The 24,200-nt window shown below is 41.1% G+C and overlaps 1 protein-coding gene across 2 annotated transcripts in view; it reads left to right on the top strand.

The window, feature by feature from the left end:
* zfpm2a (zinc finger protein, FOG family member 2a) overlaps nucleotides 1-24,200 on the top strand; it is a 122,916-nt gene that overhangs the window by 35,367 nt on the left and 63,349 nt on the right. For both annotated transcript variants that reach the window (XM_088306687.1, XM_088306686.1), the window contains exons 3-4: nucleotides 2,704-2,805; nucleotides 20,074-20,198. In XM_088306687.1, the coding sequence (XP_088162813.1) occupies nucleotides 2,704-2,805; nucleotides 20,074-20,198 (227 nt within the window). The remainder of the gene's footprint in view (nucleotides 1-2,703; nucleotides 2,806-20,073; nucleotides 20,199-24,200) is intronic.

Below are 24,200 nucleotides of genomic sequence, written 5' to 3'. Positions count from 1 at the left end.
CTGATACCATACAGGGAGGCTAAAGGAGTGAGCATAGAGAGATGTTGGCCAACTAGACACTCACAAAACCAAAACTGGGTCGTAATGACCTCATGTGCTGTAAGTAGGACAAGACTGAAGACAGTGCAATATTACTTTTCTTTCTTGAACACCTACTCAAGTAGGAGGATGACAACTGATTCTTTTGGCAATGGTTACCTCCTTGTTTGAAGGGAACCATGTCAAAAAAATCTAAACAAATGTGTGTGTGTAGACGTGTTTGCGTGTGTGTGTGTGTTGATAGCAAGATTAACTTTGCCAAGGATGAACATCGTTATCTTAAGTCAGCTGTCATTTCAAATTGATAACGGACACCTGCCCAGGCACCGAAAGGGGAAATACCGTCTTGGCGCTAGTTTTTGTCTCGATGTGTTATTTATTTATTGAGGTATTTATTTATTTTTATTACGGACTGCCTACCTTGAGCCACGTTGCTAAACTGTAGAGCGACGCTGTAGTATTTCCTGCAAGGTGATACCGTACTGTGTGCCTGTTAAAAAATTACTACATCAATTGATGTCCTTGAAGGAGACTTGCAGCAGCTGTGAGATTGGTTTAGGAGAGCCAATACATTTGCATGACAATGATGGGGGCCAACAATTAACATAATTGTATCCATAGCATTATCGGATTTTGAAAACATAAATAGAAATCAGATAAAAGCAAATTTGCTTTATATATATATATAGGCATGGTGGGTGAGTGGCTAGCACGTGTGTCTCACAGTTCTGAAATTGTGGGATTTGAAATCACGCTTTGGCCTTCTTATGTGGAATTTGCATGCTCTCCCCGTGCTTGCGTGGATTTTCTTCAGGTACTTCGGCATCCTCCTTCATTCCAAAAAACATGTTTCTGAGGTTAATTGAAGACTAAATTACCCGTAGGCGTAAATGTGATTGTGAATGGTTATCAGTCTATATGTAAGTGCCCAGAGATTGGCTGGCACACACTTCATGCTGTACATTGCCTTTCACCCAAAGTCAACTTGGATCGGCTCCAGCTCACCCGTGACCTTATTTGAGGATAAGCGGTATAGTCTGGATTGATGGATGGATTTTTTTTTTTTTTATTATTTGTTTTCATAAAAAGAGACACTTGCAAAGGAAGAAATCCATTCTTATGTGTACTGTTAACAAAAACATTATATATAGGATCATTTCAAGTCAGCCATTTTATTTTTTCAAAGCACACCACTAGGTGCAATATACAAAGCACTAATTTGTTTTTGTTTGTACCTATAAACTTTGAGCACAAACTCCTACTGCCGGCAGTTAAGCAGTGACATGTGGTGGTATTCACGGCTGGCGAGTCAATGTCAGCTGGTGGTGTGTTCTCGTATGTCCCGTTTAGTGAGGCATAGAAAGGTCCGCTTCACTTCATGCTTTTTTAAAGGATCTGCGGTTTTAGGCAATCAACAAAAATAAATGGGTAAAACACGAGAAACTGGCCATTACACACTAAATTTTGTAGAGTACATTTTACTCTAAAAAATCTACATTTGGTGCCAGTAAACACAGTAAAATCTGAGAGTAAAATATTCAGCGTAAATTTCTCAGAGTAAAGGATTTCACAATTTTGCACTGAATATTTTACTCTCAAATTCTACTCTGTTTACTGGGACCAAATAATGCCAGTAGTATGTTTAGAGTAAACTGCACTCAACGAAATTTACTATTTCCCAATTGCGAGCCTCCTCAAACCAGTGTGTGAGTGATTGTGCAATCTGAGTTGAGGTGAGGCTGCTTGCGGCCCTATCTAATAAATTCAGCAGTTTGGACTCATCGATTGCAAATGAAAATCCAAATGAAGTAAATTTTGTTGAGTACATTTTACTTTAAAAAGACTATATTTGGTCCAAGTTAACAGAGTAAAATGTGAGAGTAAATTATTTAGCATAACATTCTCAGAGTATATTTTACCCGGAAGTTTACGCTAAATATTTTACTCTCAAATTGTTCTGTTTATTTGGATCAACTATAATCTTTTTAGAGTAAAATGTAACTCTTCGAAATTTACTGGGTACTCAGGTACAGTACCAGAGAACTGAAATTGAAAGTAATTTTCTCAAACCATTATTTATTTATCATTCTCCTCCCAGATGACACGCCCTTGAAACCAAGCATGCAAATTTTCTTTCAGTAAATGCATCCAAGATTGCTCACCAAGCAATCCCACTCCTGTCACTGCTGTGCATTTGGAGGTAGTGTCTATTTAACAAGGGCTTTAAGCACTTGCTTCCTGGAGCGAGATACCCAAATATCCCTAAGCACGGTCTGTCTGAATCCAAAGACCGCAAATCAGCCCTACATCCTATAACACACATTCTCACTCGCTCCACAATAGATCAAACGGTAATAAATAGCCACCTCTCCCCCGCACATAGCTTTCCTTCCTGTTTAATGGCACTTACTTCCCCCTTTTCCTGCAGGAATTCATGGGAAATCCTTTTACATAAAAGTGTGCAGCTGGACCTTGTGAGCACGCTCCTAAAGTGCAAACATTACATTCACAAATACATAGTCACGTTATATCAGGTTATTACTGTACAGTTTCTGGCAAACACAATCACATTTCTGGTCATTTCAATGTGGTGTGTCACTGTATTTGTGCTACTCACTTTGTATTAGTTATGAATTTTGTTGGATTTTCTTTTTCTTCTTTCAGGAGAGGACGATGCCAACCGAGAGGCAGGAGAAGCAGAAGCGGACAGCCAGGCTGAGAAGACGAGACGTGCTTCTGTGGGGCCGGATGAATGGGATGGCCCAAGTAAGCAAGGCATTCACATGAGTACTTCTCAAAAACCTTGGAGGGCCATTAAGGTTATTAATAGTGTGCCATGCATTTCACACTAAGAATGCAATGAATTGGATGCCAGTAAGTCAAAGTTATTGGGCTAGGAAAATAAGGAAGCATTGTATCTTCGATTCCATGGTGGCTCAATCTGTCAGACGTTTGCATGCAATGGAACTAGCTATATTGACAACAATGAGTTAGAATTTTAAAGAATGCACATTACTTTTTTTTCATAAGCAACATTCCGCACTTTTTTCTTTTAGATCCAGGTTGAGGATCTCTCAAACTGTAAATGTGTGTTTTTAAAGCACAATTCGTGTTTTGCCATTCTACCAAAGGTGACTTCATCAAAGTGATGGATAATAAGCCTGCATGCACACTGCTGAACGCTGATGTCTAAAATGACCTCAATAATGTATCGCAGGTACAGGCGTTTGCAAATCGAGCGAGAGAGACCAAAAAAAGAATAGAGTGAGGGAGAAAAAGTGGATTTGGGCAAGTTGTGCTCACTAGCGAAAAGCCCCCCGGGGTGTGTATTTTATACTGACAGTGAATCAGCGTTATCACACCTATCAGATAATGCATTTATCATTAAATTTCACATTTGCATTTAAATCTGGGGAAGGAAATGAGCATTGCTGGCTAAAGATAAGAGCGCTGGGACGACAGTAATAAACCATCACTGTGATCAGTCAGGAGACAGGGCTGAGGGGGTCAGCTCAGAACTATGGGGGCCATGACAAAAAGAAGGCATCACATGCAGAGAAAAGACAGTTTGGGCCAAGAAATGCTGAGCTGAAAAATAGGACTTTGAAAAGGAGGAATGGATGTACAGTAGCATGGGCAGATGCACGACTGACTGTAATTATTGCTCGCCTTCTACTTAGCCGTCAGAATGAGTCTTAGGGGCTCAGAAACACCCAGCTCGACTGGCAGCAGAGACACGTAGGACTTAGTCGCTTGCATATTCTCCACAGTTGAACTGCGGAGGAGGTTGTGCGTGTTGCCCATTTCATGTTTTACTAAAGCGCAGCCTGAGTGGTTCTCAGCTATCAAGCGGCCTTTGGTTTGTCGACTTTCACACAGTGCCCTAATCTCTGCTGTATTACAGCCGGCAAAAAAATAGCTGTGTCCAGCTCTTCTACATCGTGCTTGCACCAGCTTCATCTTGACAGCAAGGCTTGGAAAAGAATCCTGTATAAATCAATATGTTGCCACAAATACGAAGCTTATGCCACCATAATAGTGAGTTGACCCTGTCTTTCCTCTGTTTTCTCATTGGGCAGCACAGACGAGGCAGAAATTAATCTTGCCGCATAATAATGCCATTCACGCTGCCATCAAGGCTGCCATGAAAGGTCATTTCCCTTTTTAATTTTTCCCATTGTACTGCAAAAGTCAGATGGGCATGTTATAATTTGAATAAAGAGGCAAATCAGACAATCAGATAGGCCCATTTGAAAAGACATGACTTCCTGTGTGATTAAAGCAAATTTATTTAGTTTGTGACTGTCTTCCTTTTAATCTCTTTGGAAATGTTCAGATAGCTCCACAATGAAAAAGTTCTTTGTTAGTGGCTGGCTTAAGTTAAAGCAGGTGTGATTATGATCACCTGCAGATAATTTTTAATCACTTCACGTGTGCATCTGAATAGGATGTGTAATGGCCGTTCCATAAAAAGAGAGACAAGCCTTTTAATGAGGCGGGTTAACTCGGAACATGCCCACCTGCTTTGGTGATTCTATTGAAACACCTCTGTACACTTTCCCTTTTGCTGAGTAACAACAAAAGCCTTTACAATCCACATCCTGTAATTGAACATTTTTCCTCTTTTTTTTTTTTAGTCGCTGCTTTTCATCACCACTGTGCACATATCAAGTGACTGTCCATGATTGGCCCTTGTTCTCTGATTGGTTCTCACTCTGCAGCAGCAGAGAACCATGCACGATGACTCAATATTAATCTGATAGCTGTCTCTGTTGTTCCGAGTGCCGAGCCTCTGATGTGGAACACCCAGCGAGCTGCCTTTCTCTCCCCTTGTCTTTACAAGTATGTCCTCAAGCAAATCTGCACGCTGATCTTCTGTCTCGTGTTCATTTCTTGTCATGGCACTTTTGCAATCAGCCGCTGATTTGGGAGATAGCGTGTCATGCTTTTCTTGTAATTTTCATGGACGAGTGGCGATAGGAATCTGTCTCGGTGTCTCTCATCCCCCTTCGCTTGCGCTCGTCGAGGCTAATTGGGGAAGGCGTGTTTCAACTAGCGAACTTTGCTAATGAACTTGTTCCCGGCCTTATCTAAGCGCTTCTGGTGTAAACCACACCCACTTACAATGCCATGGGAAGATTGTGAGAGCAATAGTTCTGAATGAGTATTCACATTCACAAAAACTGCAACTCATCATGGGGTGTCAGCAAAACCTCTGACAACAACAAAGTAAATTCATTGAATATCAATGGGTTAAGTCTGCACATTGCTTTTGTGTTTTCTTTTGATTTTATTTTTTCATACCATAGAATATTGAAAATTAGCTTGTTGCTAAGAAAAAAAGCATCATCTGCATCTGGTTCTTTGAACATGACCCTATTCCAGTTGACTCTTGGTACACCCTGGACATGTCACTTGTCAATCATAGGACCTATAAAAAGAAAAAGACGTCAAAGAGTGGTAATGTAGCAACATTAAATCTGCAAATGTTCATAAAGGTGTAAAAAGAACCCTCTTGCAATGGAAGAACCAGTGCAGTGAGAAAAAGGGAATAATTATTTCGTGCAAAAAGTAATTATGGTCTGATCGTATGTCAAAGTGTAGGATTTGTAATTAGGCAAGAAATCTGTATTGTTCCCAAATCATTCAATGCTCATTGTGGTGCTTGAAAAAAAAATCAAAGGGAAGTTCAATACACAGTGTTTAATGTTTACTTAATAAGTCACAAGAGTTGGATGAAGTGGACATTCCCATGACAATCAATGGCAAACTAAAATGTTCCTGGACTGTAAAAATCTGTTATTGTGTCTCGTTGCCATGCAGAAGGTGTAGCAGGAGCAAAGTGTGACAGAATGGAACAGGAGCAATGTGGCCACTTTGGCCAAAAATCTTTTCGCTTGGCTGTCCCCGACGTCAGCAAGGCCCACCTTGCTCAGCTCCTGCTGCCAGTTGGGCATTGGCCAAGGGGTCAGCCAATGGATTCTACCCGACAGCCACACACACATGGAAGATCCATTGTCACCCACTGCCTTCCTTCCATTTTCAAGACATCAAACACGCACATGCTGAAAATGCAGCTTTACTCAGATTTAAAAAGCCTCATTTGTGACTCCATCCAGTCCAGAATACTCTCTGGCCAATCCGCTTTCTGCACGCCCCCACACCCCACACACCTCCAAAAACATTTCAGGTTTAATGCGCATATGTCATACCAGCAGAACAGGAGGACCAGATGGCCACGATACTTTGGCAGGTGGCTCAACAAATGTTTGTGGTTACCCATGCAGCTATTTATGCCATGGTGAAACAAAGACACGCAAATATTTGCTAAAGGACGGTGGGACCTTTTGTTGTAATTCAAAGTGATCACTAGTGTAAACCAGTGGATGAAACCTTAGTGCATCAATCAGTCAGATGAACTTTGAATTCCCTTAGTTCTCATGGGGGAAACTCAAAGTTGTGATAATGGAAAAGACAGGTCTAACAGCCTCATATTGAAGCAAGGGTTGAGATTATTTGTCGAGTTATCACGGTGTCAACTATATGAAAGCGAATTCCCGATTATAGAGCTAAATCAATTGACCGCCAATCATGTGTTGACAAATTAATAACATGATACTGCGTAGAGAGCAACAGGTGATGGCTCCACACAAGAATCTGGCAATGGTGCTTCCATCCAAATCTTTGGAGCAGTGATGAGTCTCACAAGGTCAAAGGAGGGTGCTTTTGCTTGCTCTGTAAGAAGACTTTATTGAAGAAATACAAGAACGAGCACTCAAGCATTCGAAGCAGCTAGTAAGTCATCAAGTTACACTTAGACTTGTTTAGCTAGCATGGCGGAAACCACTGGAAGGTCACTTGATCACTCACATTCAGAGCCAGTGCGTCATAAAAAAGCAACAAAAACATAACCCACAGTTAGATATGACACATTCAACCAACAGGGAAGCGCACAGCACAAGTTCTATGCACGCCTGTCTGTAAAGGCACTAGCTGACTTCAACCCGGCAAAATTCCCTCCTTTAACAGTGACGACAGACAATGTCCTGTGTCATTTGCTTACTGTACACAATGTAACAACGACAAGCAGTGGTTGATCAAGAACCTCTTTATTGTAAAACAATAACTATTTATGTCCCCGAAGTAAAACATTCAATCCCACCGTCATACACACACAAATGCAAAAACCCCCACGCATTTTCCCGCCCACCGATTCACTCAGATACCACAATCATATATCGCTCATTATTTTAAACTCCTTACCATTCTCATATATTGTAGCAAGTAGCAACCCTACAATTGTGTTACGTGAATTAGTGCAAATTTAGCCTTTACCCTTAAAGTACCATTGGATGAGCGAGTGTCTAAATGTAATTGGATGAACGAGTGAGGGGTTGGGCTTGTGCAACCAGGAACAAGTAAACTTTTATGAAACGCGCACACAGTGATTAGATTGGGAATAAAAAAAATTTGTGATTGTCGGCTCGATTGTCATCCCCTTGCCGTTGATTAAATAAAAAAAAAAGAATCTTTAACCCCTATTGCAAGGACTCAAAGTTGCTCGTCTATTTCAAGAAAACATCGGAGTCATAATGCCCATGTAATTTCAAGCCCAAATAATTAGCATTGTCCCTGAGCCCAGGTGTATAATTATTATTATTATTATTATTATTATTATTATTATTATTATTATTATTATTATTATTATTTGTGTAAGATAACCGTACTGCGCTTAATCAGGAAATGAAATTTTCAGTATTATTACAGCCTTAAAAGTGTTTCAATCAAATATCGCCACTGACTGTTGAATTATGAGGCTAGCATGGTCTACTTTAGAGGGAGATTTCCTGTAACAAAGTGAAGCAATGTATTGTTTTTCCAATATGACCTGACGAAACTTAAAGTGAATTTGGTGCAGAGGAGTCGAAGGCCTTGCGATTCTCGCATGGCAACAGTCCAGTCAGGTTGCTCATTCTAAACAAGGCACTTTCCAACTTGGCATTTAACTCTTTTCAAAAGTCCGGGTGCAGTCAAGGGAGAGAGGGATGCACCAAAATGAAGTGAGCGAGACAAACGGAGCACCCAGATGCAGATTAGGCTGCAGAAGATGAGGGTGTAAAAGGGATTTAATGGTAGGATGGATTAGAGAAATCCTTGTAACAATGTTAAATAATTATGGTTCCAGTCGAGATCAAAGCACCATTGATTGAACCCCTCAAGCCTTCAGCATACGGAGTCTTAGAAAGCAAAGATTGGTAAACTAGTGCACAGACCACTCCGGCTGCTCCACTTAAATTGGATTGGAAATATTAGGATATAGATGAATCCTTCAGGAGGCTTTCGCAAAGCTTTTGTCACCAGAAATGTAGCTTGGGAACTGTATGAAAGGTTTGATAGTGTACTGTCTCGACAGAATCATAAGACGAGGGTGTCACAGCTGTCTCGACTGATACCTAAGCTTTTTAAGTAGACTTATAGACACACTTGACTGTTATATCAGCAAACTAGAAACTTTCTCTGCACGACGCCACATAACCCCTACCCACCCTTCCCCCACTCCTTTTTTTTTTTGTGCCAGCACCACCGCCGTCTTGTAATCAAGAAATTTGGATGTGCATCACAGCAATTTTGTCTGGGAAGAGAAAGGTTTTTATCTTCTACCTTAAAGGGGTTTATTCAAAAAATCTTCTGACAAGTCTGACAAAACTTGAATGGTACCGATTTCCGATGCTTATTATGAAAGTCCGTCATCATCTTCTATAAGACTTCCTCAACTGAGTGATTTAAAACAAGTTGTCATCAGAGTGAAACAGCTTTTCGCAAATATTTTCAATGTGTATTTGTTGTTGAAGGCATCACCTGTGTGAAGACTAGCCCTCGTTTAGCACAGCCGCACACACGTTCACAATGTGTGATGATAATGAGGAAATATGCAACAAGAGATTAGACAAATCACTGTACTCCTGTGCTGCATCGCCTTGATGCAAATTTAGTCACTGATCCGCAATGCTAAGAGGCTTTATGGAGGAACTTCATGGTTGTTAGTTATATAATCTAAAATAGGGCAAAATGTAATCAATGTTCTTATCATCTAAGAAAGATGTCACCACATTCAGTTCGAGTTTTATACAGATGTGTGGGATGTAGCCCAGTAAGAATGCCTTTAATAGGATAATTCAGTCCCAGCCATTTTGTCTGCATATCAACCAGAAATTATGTCCACTTAGAAGACAAAACTCACAATACTATCTTCTCACTGTGATTCCACTTGAGCAAGTCTAAAGAATACAGAGAGAAAAATGTGGGTTGTCACTAAATATGAAGCTGACTTAAAATGCGACTGTGGTGCCGTTTCTGCCCCGGGGGCCAGTCACCAATTGCGTCTTTTTTGAGCTCTTTGAATGTGGTTGTTCTGCTATGCGTACCCTTGCAGGCACTCAGTGCTGCACACATTCGAGAGGTATCATTTTAATTGGGTGAATGTTTGATGTGTTTATTTAGTATTAACATGGAGACAATGCAAGCTGAGAGAGGGGAAATGATACTAGGTAAACTCTGGATTGTTCCACTGAAAATTACTTAGTTGTGGAAATGTTCTTTTTTTTGGGGGTGGGGGGGTGCTTTTAAAAGAATAGATTGGAATGCCATTGGTCTGTATTTTCTTTCCACGCATGGATGTGTGAGGATGTGTTTTATTCTATTCAAATAATTCCATAATATATGCCATGATACTGTATATTTGACTTGAAAAATGAAGGGCAATCCTATTCAGTGCAATCAATAAACGCCCCAAACCGTCCCCTCTAGACCACGTGTATTTGACGCCCGTGCCTATGGACTTGATATATACTGATGTGCGTTGGTGACGTGAAGGCCTCTCATTGGTGATGTACAGCCATGCCTACTGGACAATCCTCTTCTTTTCAAGAATGGAAGAGGCGGAAACATCTTGTCAATCGGAATTAAAATACATAATAATTGTATACGATAACAATAATCAAAAGTTCATTAAAAAAAATGCATGTTCCTCCCTGATTGCACTAGTGTTGCACTATTCAATTATGCAGTTTTCATTGGCATATTAATCATCTTTTCAACAAACAAGGTACTGTTAATTAAAGCAAAGCATGGATAAAGACGTGTTGCCGGATCATCACTCCGTTTATCACCACGTACAGACCCAGCAGTTAAGTAAATTCAGGCTGTGCGATGAATTTCAATCGTTCTTGCCGAGTGGGTGTGCGCGTGTGTGTGTGAAACCATTTGTTTCTTCTCATGTTTGAATGTCGTGACGTTTCACACCGGTTTGTGTGTGAGTGAGTGTCGAAAGCATGTAAGCGTGCATACCTCAAATTCATGATGGAGTCTGTAATCTCCTTTTTTTCCCAGTACATCTCAAATGTTAATAATTTGAAAATGGCGTCATTCAGACTGTTCATTCTGTAGTTGTATGGATTTAGATTTGAGTGGGTAAAGGAAGCTGGCATAGCCGTATGACATCTCTGTACACACGGCTCATATCTCCCCCCCCCCATGTCTCCTTCAGTGACTTTTTTTTCTCTTGCCTCCGTGCCTTGCTCATTGATGGAAGGGGATGGAGATTATTCAGGATCTGGGCTTCTCTAATCATAACTCCCTTCCTGTACTGTCATTCAGCACAAGTGAGAAAATGTCTTGGTGACGAGAGTAGTCAGGCAGCAATGCAAGTATTTAAGTTCTGCGGGAGAAAGAAAAACTCGAGGCATCAGAAAAAGCGTGTCGCTTGTCTGCGTTCCACTATGTGAGGCAACATTATCAGCTCGAGCCGTTCACCCACTTGGTGAAGTGGAGGACCGGTCGCCCCTTAACTTTAACATAAAATCTTTGCAGTTGGAAGCACTTGGCTGCGCTGCACCCAGTGTGAATCTGAAAGGCAAATATCACTCGAGTGTTGCCGTTGCCCATCAGAAAAATCACACCATGTGCAAAAGTTACTGCTGTGTTAGTTTGAATCCGAATGCACTCAAACAGACTGTTGCGCTGGACCGACCCCCGCTTCCCCGTCACCCTTTCACATAAAAAAGGTGGCAAAAGGAGAAAGGAGGAAAAGAGAAAGCAAGTGAGTGAGTGGGAGAGAGATGGAGATGAAGGAATGAAAGCGAGGGACGGGGCAGAAAAGTCAAAAACCTCCACATAACAATGCCAGAGAAAAATCAGAACATTTTCCACCGAAAGATGGGCCATTTCCAAATCCTTGTGCCCTATCAGACAAATTAAAGTAAATCAAGCATGAAATGAAGCAGAAGAGCCCGGAGATAAGGCTCCTTTAAGTCGTTTACAGATTAGGACAGAGAGAGAGAGAGAGAGAGGTGCATCTGGTCTCTGGCAGTGAAGGAGGCTAGTTTCTCATTTCACAATAGCAGCCTGTGTATAGGATTACTCTCCCCTGTCACTGACATGAGGAGCAGTGAGGGAAAAGATGTCCACAAAATGTGTCTAAATATGTCCCAGTGGAAAGGTTTTGGAGCAGAAACCTCTCAGCGTTGGCCTGATGTGATATCTGATAAGTAAACATGTTGGAGTTTGACCCTGTGGAACATCATTGACTTGTTTATGTTTTCCGCCTCTTCACCTTTTCTTTGGCTCAAGGGGCTCCATCGCCGTGCGGCTTAAATATCAAATGAATTACAGATTGGCTGAGTAGCGTCATGTGATTGTATGGCTGTCAACTTCCATGCCTATGTTAAGCAAGCCTCAGATCAGTTTTTGGGGAGGTAAAAAAGCAGAGGCGTTGCATGGCTCTGTAAATGGCAACACTCAATTTGTTGCGCATTTCCTGTTTAATATCAACAGATTAATTGCTGTTTTATTTCAACACTCACAAGGAATCAAAACCTAATTATGGAGCAAGTTGTTCATGGGTGATTTTTTACAGTAGACAAACACACAAAGGCAGGCACATACACCCTTTGGTGCATGCGTGCAAGCAGGGACGAAAATGCTCTCTCGCTTTCTCGCTCAGGCACACTTTTGCACCCACACAAGGCGAGGGTGCGCCGCTCTTTGAGCTCTAGCTGGATTTTGTTTCACTCCTTTCGTGTCTCTTTTCTAGGAGTGATGAGAGGTTGCTTCGACTATGGCGCTCAGCTCGCTCAGAGAGAGAGGGGAGCTGGCCTGTCATGGGGTAACTGCTCTTTAAAGCTGCGACCTTGACCTTCCAAGCCCAAGTCTTAGGTTTAGCTCCTTTATCACACTATCTCCAGGCATTTAAAAATACTCCTGAAACTCAATGATTTAACCCGCTTTTACGCTGTTCACATCAAAACTGGATGAAAAAAAAAGCTTAATCCATCTTATCTGTTGGCTGTCAAACTGCTTCGGCTAAAACCTACTCACAAAAGACAACTAGGTCACCCAAGAAAAAAAAACAGAATTCCCGTTACCCAGGGGAAGTTGCAGCCTGGTAATTGACTTGCAAGGAAATTCAGGCACGCTTAAAATAGTTATATTCTGAATTAACGTCATGTCAATATGCAGCGTTTAGCGGCAGTCTCAAAGTAAAGGTGTATCATTGTGCATTTTGTTCACATTGTAAAAATAAATTCTCTTCTAACGTGAGCACAATGCGACTGTGATGCGATCCACATGCGCGCAATACATGACGTCGAGTCACGTGCACAAAAAAAAAAACTGTGTTGGAGCAGTGTTTACAGAAGTAAATGCCGTCCCGTGTAGATGGGCTCATTTTATCATCTTATATTGCAGGAGTGGTGAGGCGGGAAGAGGTAGAAATATTTTGGGCAAATGAAGCAAGACTGTTCAAGCTCTTTATTTCATGGAACTGGCCACTTGCGTGGTGAATGAATACTATCACCACAAATGCACATTTTGTTTCATATTTTGTGTGGGATTTATTAAACTCAAATACTGTATGAAGACAACACTTACTCACACTAGCTTTGCAATTTCCCGGACGGTTATTGTCAATATTCTCCCTCCTAAGCGCTCCCTCCCGTCTGCGCAGAACACGAATTGGGCTTTTGATGGTGTCAAGGTCGGATGTGTACGGATGACCGTTCATTCTCCAGGTGCATAGCATACATCACATATATATAGCCACATACAAAAGAGACCCAGGTTGAATTTGATTGGCCTTCGCCTAAGGCTATGTTCACACTGGAGCTCAATTCTGATTATTTTGCCCATATGTGACATGCACCCTTGGAAATCAGCCATGCAGATGGTTCATTTGTTACAATGGCAATCATTTCTCCAAAATATTTCTAACTCCTACTGCCTCGCTACACGGGTAATATGAGATGATAAGATGAGCCCCTACACGCAGGATTATGGGGTTCCACGACACTCGACTTTGTGCCTTGCACGCATGCGTGTTTTTTCCATCCATCCAGTATCTGAACCGCTTTTCCTCACAACAGTCTACCTCAGCTGTCTTTAGGCAGTAGGCGGGGCACCCCCCGAACCGATTGGCAGCCAATCGCAGGTCACACAAAGACAAACCATCCGCGCTCACAATCACACCTAGGGGTAATTTGGAGTGTTCAATTTACCTACCACATTTCTTTGGAATGTGGGAGGATCGGAGTACCCGGAGAAAGTCCACACAGGCACAGGGAGAACATGCAAACTCCACACAGGAAGGCCAGAGCCGGAATTGAACCCTGCACCTCTGCACTGTGAGGCCATCATGCTAATCAGTCATCCACATTGCCTCCAGTCATAGCCATAGCTTTTTCAAAACCTGCCATGAAGAGAAAGGTTGGTAATGACAATTGCCAGTTTTAAGAAAAACGGGAGATGCGCCGTTGTGGGAAGGAACGTAGCTGACTCCCGGCCAATCACAGTATCTCCCAGCTCATTCTCTTAAAATTCACCTCAGAGAGAGGTGCGTGGTCTCCAAGGCGCAAGGACTTGCTGGAGTCCAAGCAAGAGATGACCGCGCACATTGTAAAAGGATCTGCATGAAGATGTCCACTTGCAGTGACTTGGTCACTTAGAGACCGCTTTCCACCCCCGATCGTGTGTGAAGACATTGCCCACCAATAATTGCATTCTGATTTAATATTAGATCTATTGTTAAAAAATAGGACATTATTTCAAATTGACAGTGTGGAAACATAAATTAGGATGCAATTTGTTTGAACTGTAACGTGAGAAAATTGGAAATATTTGTTGAATAGCGTATTCCAAAGTAAAACCAGATTTTTGCTAATGTCTTATTTTGAAAAACAAAGACAATCTACTTTCATAGATGATGACAGAAATTTGATATTTACTGGAGAGAAGCTGAAATTCCAAAAATTATAATACATTCATATTAAAAAAGATTGCAAAACAATTGATAGATTCTCAAAACGTGTCGAATCATTTGATAATCAATTAGTCGTCAATTAGTCGATACATCATTGCACCTGCGATATGAGGCAAAAACGACACTGGCAGCCAGTCGCCACATAAACCGAGAAGAGTAAGAGCACGTGAATCACTTGTTCGGATTGAAGACTGTCTTCTCATACACAGCTTTTATCGTGTTTTTGATTATCTGGTGGGCATTAAAAAAAAAAGTGCAGTGCGGGAATGGAGAATACTGTGACGTATATTTTTGAACAACACAATTGAATGCATTGCAAACAGAGCAACAACCCACTTCTTGGAAACAGTGATTCCAAGTTCATCCATTTCTCATGCAATGATATAAACATTTTATTTATGACAATACTGAACAGATTGGATCGCAGCTTCCACTTGCCCCTTAAAATTCATCCCAAGTTAGCAGACCATCCATTTCTCAATCATCTTGACACTCCCAAGTGGAGTAATGTCCTTTTGATGGGTTGGAAATTTTGAGCAAAGCATTTAAAAGAATTGGATTGCAGCAGAAGTGGTGTGTGTCCTCTAGATGGTGGCGGCGATATGGGATATATCTTTGCGTGAGGACAATCATTCTTTAAGTTTTTCTGTCTCCCGTTACATGCAATCAGTCGAAATTGCAGTGCTTCTCCAACGATGGATGTCTTGCAGATTGTTGTCAGCAGGCTGGCTGCAAACTTTGCCAGGTTTTTGATGGGAGCAGCTACTTGGCAGCTGGTCTAATTCATCTGTTCAATGACAACAAAAGTTTGACTTCAGTGAAGATCCATCGTTTGAGTATTTGAACCACATTCTTAGCCCATACATGGATTGCCTTCCATTACAGTTAAACTGGCATTAGGAGACACCACGATAATTTGTAGTCTTGGTTTGGAAGCAGCCTTAATTGTCCACAATTAACACAGTGCTGTAGTCCACCAGTACTGCATTTATTAGTTGCAGTAATGTGGGGTTGATTGCTGCATGATTTTATTTTGCCTGTTCTTTGTCCGACCTGAACAAGTAAACCCAGGTAAATGAAATGGCTCCCGCCCCAAAATACACCTGTTGCTTGCTTTGATTTTAATATACAATCTATATACAGCAACCATTACTCTTCAAATGCTATAAAGCTATTGTCTGTATTCTCACACAAATGGGTTGCTGAAGACCAAACGAAACAGTTCCAGTTTGAAAAAAAAAATCTTTGCCTTCAACTCATCCATTTCTGTTTTGATTGATGGGAATGTGACGGCACAATCAGCAAAGGAAATAGCTTACTGCGCTGATGCTCTAACAGTTCAGATGTCACGGTGTCATAAATAGAACCATTCAGATAAAAATTGTTTGACATTTTTAATGATGTTGTTTATTTTCAATCTAAATATTAATTGTGATCCACACTCATTTTGCATTTACTTGGTCTGACCCTAATCTGCAAAACAATCCAAACACAAAAAAGGCCGTATTTTTTTTTTCTTTTCCGAAACTCCCCATTACGTATACATTGCCTGAAAACAATTCTGACCCTTAGTGGGCAGTGCACTACTTCTTTGTTTTTTTCTTGACACACATGTGGACGTAATCATGTTGCTGCCTGGGAACAATCGATCAGCTCCTTCTTCCTGCTGTTCAAAAGGAACGGAGACAGGAGCAGCACCCGTTAGGCTTTTTTGGGGATAATAGAGGTGGGTGCCGAGAGTGAGGAGGAGGAGGAGATGTACTGTGTGGTGGCTGAGAGGTGTTTTAAAGCAAGTGCCTCTCCCAAGAGATAATAGTGTGAGCTGTGGGTTATAAATGTTGCATTTTGCTCAGTGAGACCCGATAATAGCAGTTTGGGTAAGGGGAAGCAGAAAGTTCATCGCTCTCTTATCAAAGCTCTGTGACATTTCTCCTTCAGCTGTAAAATTTCATATCACATAGGCCTATCTGCTATAAAGATGTGACACCTCTTGTTGAACCGATACAGTGCATTCTATTTCACCCCATATGCCTCTTGTGGTATATTAATTTATAGCCCATTTGCTGTCGCTATAGCACTGTGTATCAGCAAAGATGACTGTGATTCAGTGGAAACATCACAATTGCCCTACGCATGCCAAACTTTGAGCGGCAGTCATTTATTAGCTTTAATTCTAAGCTACAGCTGGATATATATGAGTCTGTCTTTTATTCATGATTACATCTGCCCTTTCCCATAGTATAAGCAAGACTTACTACAATGTAGTTGGAAAACCTTTTGTGGATATGTTTTACAATCACAAGGACATTTTCCACCTTGAAATTGGTTCGTTGAACTAGTGAGACAAATCAAAATAAAAAAGTTTATGTGGAAATATCTGAAGCAGGTCCACTGGTTAAAGAAGAAGTCAATCCTCGAAAAATTCTGAAGAATATTTGCATTTGTAGAATTTGTCTTAAGCAGTAAAATTCGCCCATTTTTGTACATCTCATAGGGCGGCCATTTTGCCACTTTCTGTAGACTGAAAATGACATGACAGTTGCTCAGGGCACAGCTAACAACCAATTATGGATCAGCTTCAGAAAACAGGTGAACCGTGATTGGTTGTTACCCGAGCAACAGCCCTGAGGAACTGTCATGTCATTTTCATTCAAGGAAATGTGAGAAAATGGTCACCTCCGTGGGATGGCTAAAAAGTGGTGGACCCCAATAATAATCAGAATGCCGCGTTTCAACTAGTGAAGGCACTTTGAACATATTGTTGCAAAGAACTTTTGGGGCTTGGCTTCCCCTTTAAAAAAAGTTTTCTGCAGGAGCAATTTGATGAAGCAATTTGTCTTCTCAAATCCATTACTCAAGGTCCGAAATTACATGTCAAAAATTCACATTGAAAAAATGTGAATATAGGGGCCTGAATTGCTATCCGTGGCGTCTTTACACTGTTCATATAAAGACCTTCTTTCTATTGAAGAAAGTGATTACTATCAAACGAACAAAAACAGATCGAAACTGGCAGTATGGTGGTTAGTTGCTCTTTCATGGCTTCCATGTGTGAATAGTCTACAACCAGTTCTTCTTTAAAACATACCGAGCTGGCACTTTGCCACCAAGCAACTTATTAGTCTTAAGTCCACTGCAAGAAGATGCATCATTTTCTGCAGCACAATACCAAAAAATGGACACCTAAAAACAAACAGATGCCAGCATGGAGCATCGTTGGTGCTATCTGAGGAAGATCTCTCCACACAAAGGTACATTCATTGGTCTGCCAAGTATCTGTGGAGTGCAGGAACAGGCCCCAGAGTCTAGCGACAGATGATGATCTTATCGAGGGAGTCCAATGGGGTGTGTATGTGGGCGACGGGTGATTGGTAGATGGAGTTGGGAGGTGGAGAGGGTGAAGGTGGCCAGGACGTGGCGGCTGGGAGTTAGAGTAAAGCCTCATTATTATATTTTAGTTGGCAAAATGTTTGGCATTTGGAAAGTGGATCAAGAGAAGAGTCAAGTGTCCTAATAGTTAGTGATGATGTTGTTTGCTTCATGTAGCATACAAAACAAAAGAATGATTATAGGATAATACAACTCAATGGCGTTTGGGGGGCTGTTGACTGGAGCGTAAATCCAGATTAAACAATGTGTCTTGTTTCACTTTACGAAACCTATAAAAGTGAACATGGAACATCCTGACAGTTCATGAAGGCAACTCATTATTCATCAATGGGTGTTTTTTGTGGAGTCCATGAGTACCTGCAACAGATGTGACCAGCCATCTGTGCGCCGAGGTCCTCAGGCAACATTTGTTGTGAAATGCACGCCACTGGAACCCAAACACGGTGAACCACAAAGCACACAAAATGCCCCTCTTATCGCCACCATATCCAACCCCACTCACTTGCACCCACACTGTTCAATACCCACTATGAGCAACCCCAAAAAAGAACGAGACAGGGAAGACCAAAGAAAGGAAAAAGAAAAGAGGCTGGAGGTTGGCTGAGCTGTGTGTCAAGTGGCGCTAAACAGCAACTTGCATCCAAGCGGTTAAAGGCCGCCGGTCTTATCTGAAGACAAACAGAATGCATCAAGCCGTGGCTGTTGATCTCAGTGATGACGACCAGCTGTGCACCAGTGTTTAATTATTTCTCCGTAATGAGCTTACCCACCTTCCACTGCAGCAGCAGGAACACAAGAGGAGGGAGAAAAGATGACTTCAAAATTGTTTAAAGTAGAATCATGTATACTTTTAAAAGACAAAGACTTAACGCCAGACTGTAGCAAATTACCTTTATGCGTGACATTTATGTTCTTCCCGTTAATACACGCCACCACAATTGATGAATCAGCACTGTCGGCGAAGAGGTGATTTGATGCTCAGATTATGGAAGCATAAACGTGTAACTTTCATTAACATTAAACCAGCCAGATGCAATTGCATGCTGTAGATACACATCTGGTATTTAAAAAGTACTGAAGGCCTGAATCGTCCATTGTGGCACAGAACCATTGGAAAGTTCAAATGGCATCTGACCAGTGTCAACGCTACTCTTGAGATTTCCATTCTATTTAATTCATAGGAGTGATTCAATTGCAAAACCAAAGTGTATACATGGTAATGCACAATCGATTCCTCGTATCTTTTTAGATCTGTCCAGGGCCAGAACAACAAAATCTTCAAGTTGACCATATAATCAGCCTAGTGGGTGTGCCGAGTATATGTCATTGTTCTTTTTTCACTGGCCTATGAGTCAATTGAATTCTGCAATTTGGTTTCTTTTCATTGCCGTGGTCACAATTACTTTTCAGTATCGTCAGTCATTCAGTACAACTAAGAATGCTCTTGCATCAACAATAGGTATGCAATAGTTGTATCACTACTTTGTTGTTACATTTGAATTAACTAAACTAGTAGGGACGTTTTTTGTCTGTTTTTTTTTTGTGATGTAGCTTTGTTGATAACCATGATCCTTGCTCTCTCAAATCATATCCAATAAATTAAATAATCGAACTTAATGACGGCTTGGATTATTTCTTGGTCCTACTTTTGGTCAGTTTATCCAACTTGTCTCAGTTCGTAGTTTCATATGTGGAGTTTGCCAGGAGAAGGCCAAATGTTTTCACGGTTATGAGCTGCATTCTCTATTTCTTTGTACAACACACAAACAAACGTGCCCCTACAGGGTAACATCCGCCTCAGCACACTGTGCAGCAGAAGCCTGACTTGGAGTTCATCATAACTATTTGATTCAACACCATTCCTAAAATGTACACTCAATCTAAGAGATAAGATAGCTGGGGGTGTCAGGGAGGTGAGCGCCGGTAGTACTAACAGTGCTATCCGGGTTCACTGTTAATTAAGTGGAGTGCTGTAAAAAAAAAAAAAAAACTAACGAGGGCCCTGCCTTCCTGGAATGACAAAAATAGCCCTGCCGCGATCCGGCCTGCCGCCTGCAATGTCTCATGGAGATTATCTGAACAGAAGACACCTTTCAAGTAACGTTACCACACGATGCATCTGAGGCACACCATCAGATGGCTGCTTGCTTAATTTGTTTATCTATTTTGAAACTGCTTAGCTTTAACCTTTCAATGTTTATACCGCAGGGCTTGGAGTCAATCATATGATGGCAAATGTAGGTTTGACTGAACGTCACTGTGATTTGCCGTGGAACTCCCGGGCAAAATTGAGCCGTGAGGTGAACTGTTATGGTTGTTGTGTGTTTTTTCAGGAGAGCTGGACGCGTTCCTTAAAGATGGCGAGCGTCGCGTCCACAGCCGTCAGCAGCTGCCTGTGGGAACAACTTGGGGACCCTTCGAAGGGAAGATTGAGATGGGTACAGAAAACAGCACACTGGTATGTTCTTGTTACATTACATGAAATTGCATATCAAAGGACACACGGATTCGAACATGGGTCAGAGTGACATGAAATGAATTTGGAGGGCGCGAGGTGAATATGCATTATTATGCAATTACAAAGATTTTCACGACTCTCATCTTTGCGTGAAGGTTTATAATGGCATCGTGGAAAACAGCATTTGAGCATTGACTGCTTACATTTATTCATTTAGCAGATTTAAAAGTCAATCGTAAAAAAATATTTAGATTAAGTGTTGGGATTCTAGTTTTGATGGTGGTACTGATCACGTTAGACATTTTGAAGGTATAGAAGTATGTTTTGATAATATAGTTCCATAATTGTATCACAAAACAGGACAAAATACTAATGGATTTTATGAAGTTAGAATAACACAAGTAACATTTTAACCATTTTTATTCTGACTCAGCACTTACTAGCCTCAACATGTGCAATTGGCCAAACTTGACATAAAAATAAGTGCACTTAAGTGATGAATGTAGCACATGTGGCTATCACTGAGAAGTATTTCCCTCTTCTTGTGTATTGAAATAATGCATATAAGAACTATTTGAAACATGGCTGTAAACTACGACTAGATAAATGTATCACTAACCTAAAACTTCACTGTGAATGATTATCATGTTTTTTCAAAGAATCTGATAGGAATACTAATAAATTAAGTCTTCATTTGCTCAAACTTACTGTAAAACCCAGGCCAGCAGAGCAAAGCAGAAGCAAGTCCCTCATTTGAGAAAGTGCTTCTATTGAAACGATGAAATCTGCAATTCGTATGGAAACACGCGAAAAGTCAACTCAATTTAGACAAATGTGTTCAACCCACAACTGGGTGGCTTTCTATCTTTGGTTTCCAAGATCCAGCCGAGCTGAGTGGTGACCTGTTGCACTGGTGGAGAAAAGAGTCCTCCACGGGTTTGATACGCTGTTCTACATTTGGAGTAATTAACAAATTCCTATTAAAACTGTAACCAGTCCCACATTCCCATTGCAAGACACATAAGGCAACCCATGAGGATTTAGGACTCCGAGTCTCACCACCTCCCGCCCGCTCTATTCCCCGGATTGCTATAACAACACAACTTTATTAAACCATTTTCAGAGAAGTTTCAAATGTTTTCTAAGCTCTCCTCGTTGTTCTGAAGTCATCAGTGGCTTCAAATAGCTTGAGCACTATTATAGCCCTGAAATATGTCTGTTTTCGGGTTAAATCTTGAATTTGACCGAATATCTTCCAAACAAAGATGTATACCCCTGAAAGGCATCCAAAAGCAAACTTCAGCAGTCCCTAACACTTATTAAAAGATAACATTGATGACTTTTCTCACCGTGTGCAAACTTGAAAAAGTACCACCAACCTACTGTACAAACTACTTCAGTTAATTGTTGATTCCTGCTCCTGGCAAGAATGATGTGTTCTTAACTAAGTGCCCTCCAAGGAATCCATCACTACCTTGCAGATCCTTATTCTATTCTATCATTTTGTAGGCAGGTTCTGGTCATACGCTTTAATTGGCTGCATGGGGTTACGGAATATGCCAAACCTTCCTTGCAATTAAAAGCAAAGAGAGAAGCTTCGGCATCTTGCCTTTAAGGATCTCTGGTGTGGCTACTCTCACGGGACCCGTTCAGTGCTTTGCTTCTTGCCCTCCTCTTTTCCTAGGTTCCATCTCTCATAAGGATACAGGCTGTTAGCAGCTCCTCAGTATGTCTCATTAAAGGCTAGGTCAGCACAACTTGCAGAATTGTCTTAGTGAGCTTCCCAAGGTTTAATGCGACTTCTCTTTACAGCGATCCATCAATGGTTGTATTTTGGGATGACAAGGTGCTTGTTTCAACTCGTTTTAAATGGGAAATAGCTGGCTTATGTTTGCTAAATAAGAGGTCCTCAGGGGCAAAACGTGGAACGTTTTAGACCTGCTAATTCAATCTCTAGACTGAAAAACTATAGAGTATGTATTTTGCCTACTAAAGAAGGGACTGAAGGGAGTGACTCTTAAACCTAACAATAACTGAAAGAGGCTGTGGAGAAACTTCGCAATGGAACAATTTAAAACACTGGGCTATCAACGGGTCACAGTTTTGATACTTCCCACTAGTTAAGTGTGTTCGTGCCAACACTTTATGCTTATCTAAGACGTGATGATCTTCAGTGATCTTTTTTGAAGAACTGTCAGCTATCTGCCAAACTGACTTGACATCATTGGTGGAAAAAAGCTCACCCATAAGTTCGCTTTGTACGTATTGTGATTGATCCTGCCCAAACGGCTACCATACACCCAGCTTCCTGTGAGTCTCCACAACAAACATGGCAGAACATGTCAAAATACAAATTATCGCATTCCTAAAATGACAGCTTTTTATGTACTCCCAGATTTTTTACCATTACTTACTATGTTTCTCATCAGCACCTTGACTGCCGGGCATTTTTTTTTAATAAGGCTGCCGTTCCCGCCGCAAACGTATAGTGTAAAGGCAGTATTGGAGGCAGCAAATGGGTGCGTGAGCTCGAGCTAGCATGTCGTTACACACGCAGTGGGTAGGAGGCCAATATGTGCTGGCTGCGAGCGGATGACAGACCTCAGTGGCTGTCCAGACCGGAGTGATGGATGATGCTGAGAAAGAACAAGATGTAGAGTGTCGCATGCAATGTGCAAACCGGCCTGAAAAAAGACATATAAAGCTTGAAAAGGTGAGAATGAAACAAGAGCATGGCAGGGAGAAAAAGAGATGATTCAGGAAAACAAAAGCGAGGGGTAAAAACCATAACAGGAAATCTGATCATCTGCAGGATGAAGATAGGGTCATATCTCAAACGTTTATCAAAGAATAAAAGCAGATTTCACAGCTGATGGGTTTTGTGTCGCTGGTCTGCAGAGTTCAGAGGATCGGCTTGGCATTACAATCACTGCTGTTGTAGACAAGTTGACTAAATCACATTGCACTGTGTGATTAATTAGACTTTTGGTATTGACATGCGTCATTATGGATGCATTGTTTGTCACATTATGTTCACGCACACGATCACATGTGATCCAAAAGGGCTTTACATTCCTTTATGCCAATCATAATTTTAGTTTGCCAACGTTATGGTTATTCAGAGTAGGTCTGCCAAGATTAATTGACTAATCACGACGACATCGACGATCCAAATCGTCAACAATTAATTTAAGTCGTCAACGAGTCGTTTATTTATTTATTTATTTGGCGCATTGCTTTTCCCCTTGAAACAGCCTCGATTCATGCTTTTCCCCGCTGGCTGTTTTGCCTAGGTGTTAGTCCGGGTCATCCGCGGTTCAAACAGAAGCATGATGGGTTAAGGAGTATCGTGGCGACCTGGCGTTAACAACAGAGTCCTTAATTTACGGCTCATTTCAACCACACATACTTACGATGTAAACCTCCCTTTCATGGCAGCATCGTTAATCGAGAAAGGAAGCACGTTGTGGCTGATGCCTTTTTTCATTTCTGACACGTTCAGTCGTGTCTGGAATTTTGCTGTAGCACACACACGTTACGGTGTGTGTATAATGCTACTATATAACACTACCACTAACGAGGTCCTTTATGGTAGGCTAACATATTGTTGCGTCTACTTTGGCTTATGGCGATGTTAGTCAGTGAACTCACATTTATTAACATCCAAAACAGAAAGATCTTGCACGCTTTCTATTGCAAACGAAATGTTTCATTTATGAACTAAGGAATACCACTACTCAAAGTAACTTATTTAGCACAAGCCCTCAATAGCATCACATAAATATAAAATCTAATTCAGTATGTTGCCATGTATGTTCCTCCTAATATAATTCACATAAGGATTTTTTTTGTACCATGTGCATTGATTTTTTTAAAACAATTTATTATAATTAAATTATGCATACTAGTGAAGAAAAGCAAAACATTTTGGGTAAAGTTTAAATAAAAACCAAATTATAAATCAATGCAAGTGCTTTTACGACCTCTTAGATTTGAAAAAAT

This window comes from Idiotropiscis lumnitzeri, chromosome 10, assembly GCF_059441095.1.
Source record: "Idiotropiscis lumnitzeri isolate Australia: NSW breed Sydney's pygmy pipehorse chromosome 10, RoL_Ilum_1.0, whole genome shotgun sequence".
Lineage (NCBI taxonomy): Eukaryota > Metazoa > Chordata > Actinopteri > Syngnathiformes > Syngnathidae > Idiotropiscis > Idiotropiscis lumnitzeri.
Note: the sequence above shows the minus strand (reverse complement) of the source record. Positions and strands in the feature narration are given on the sequence as shown.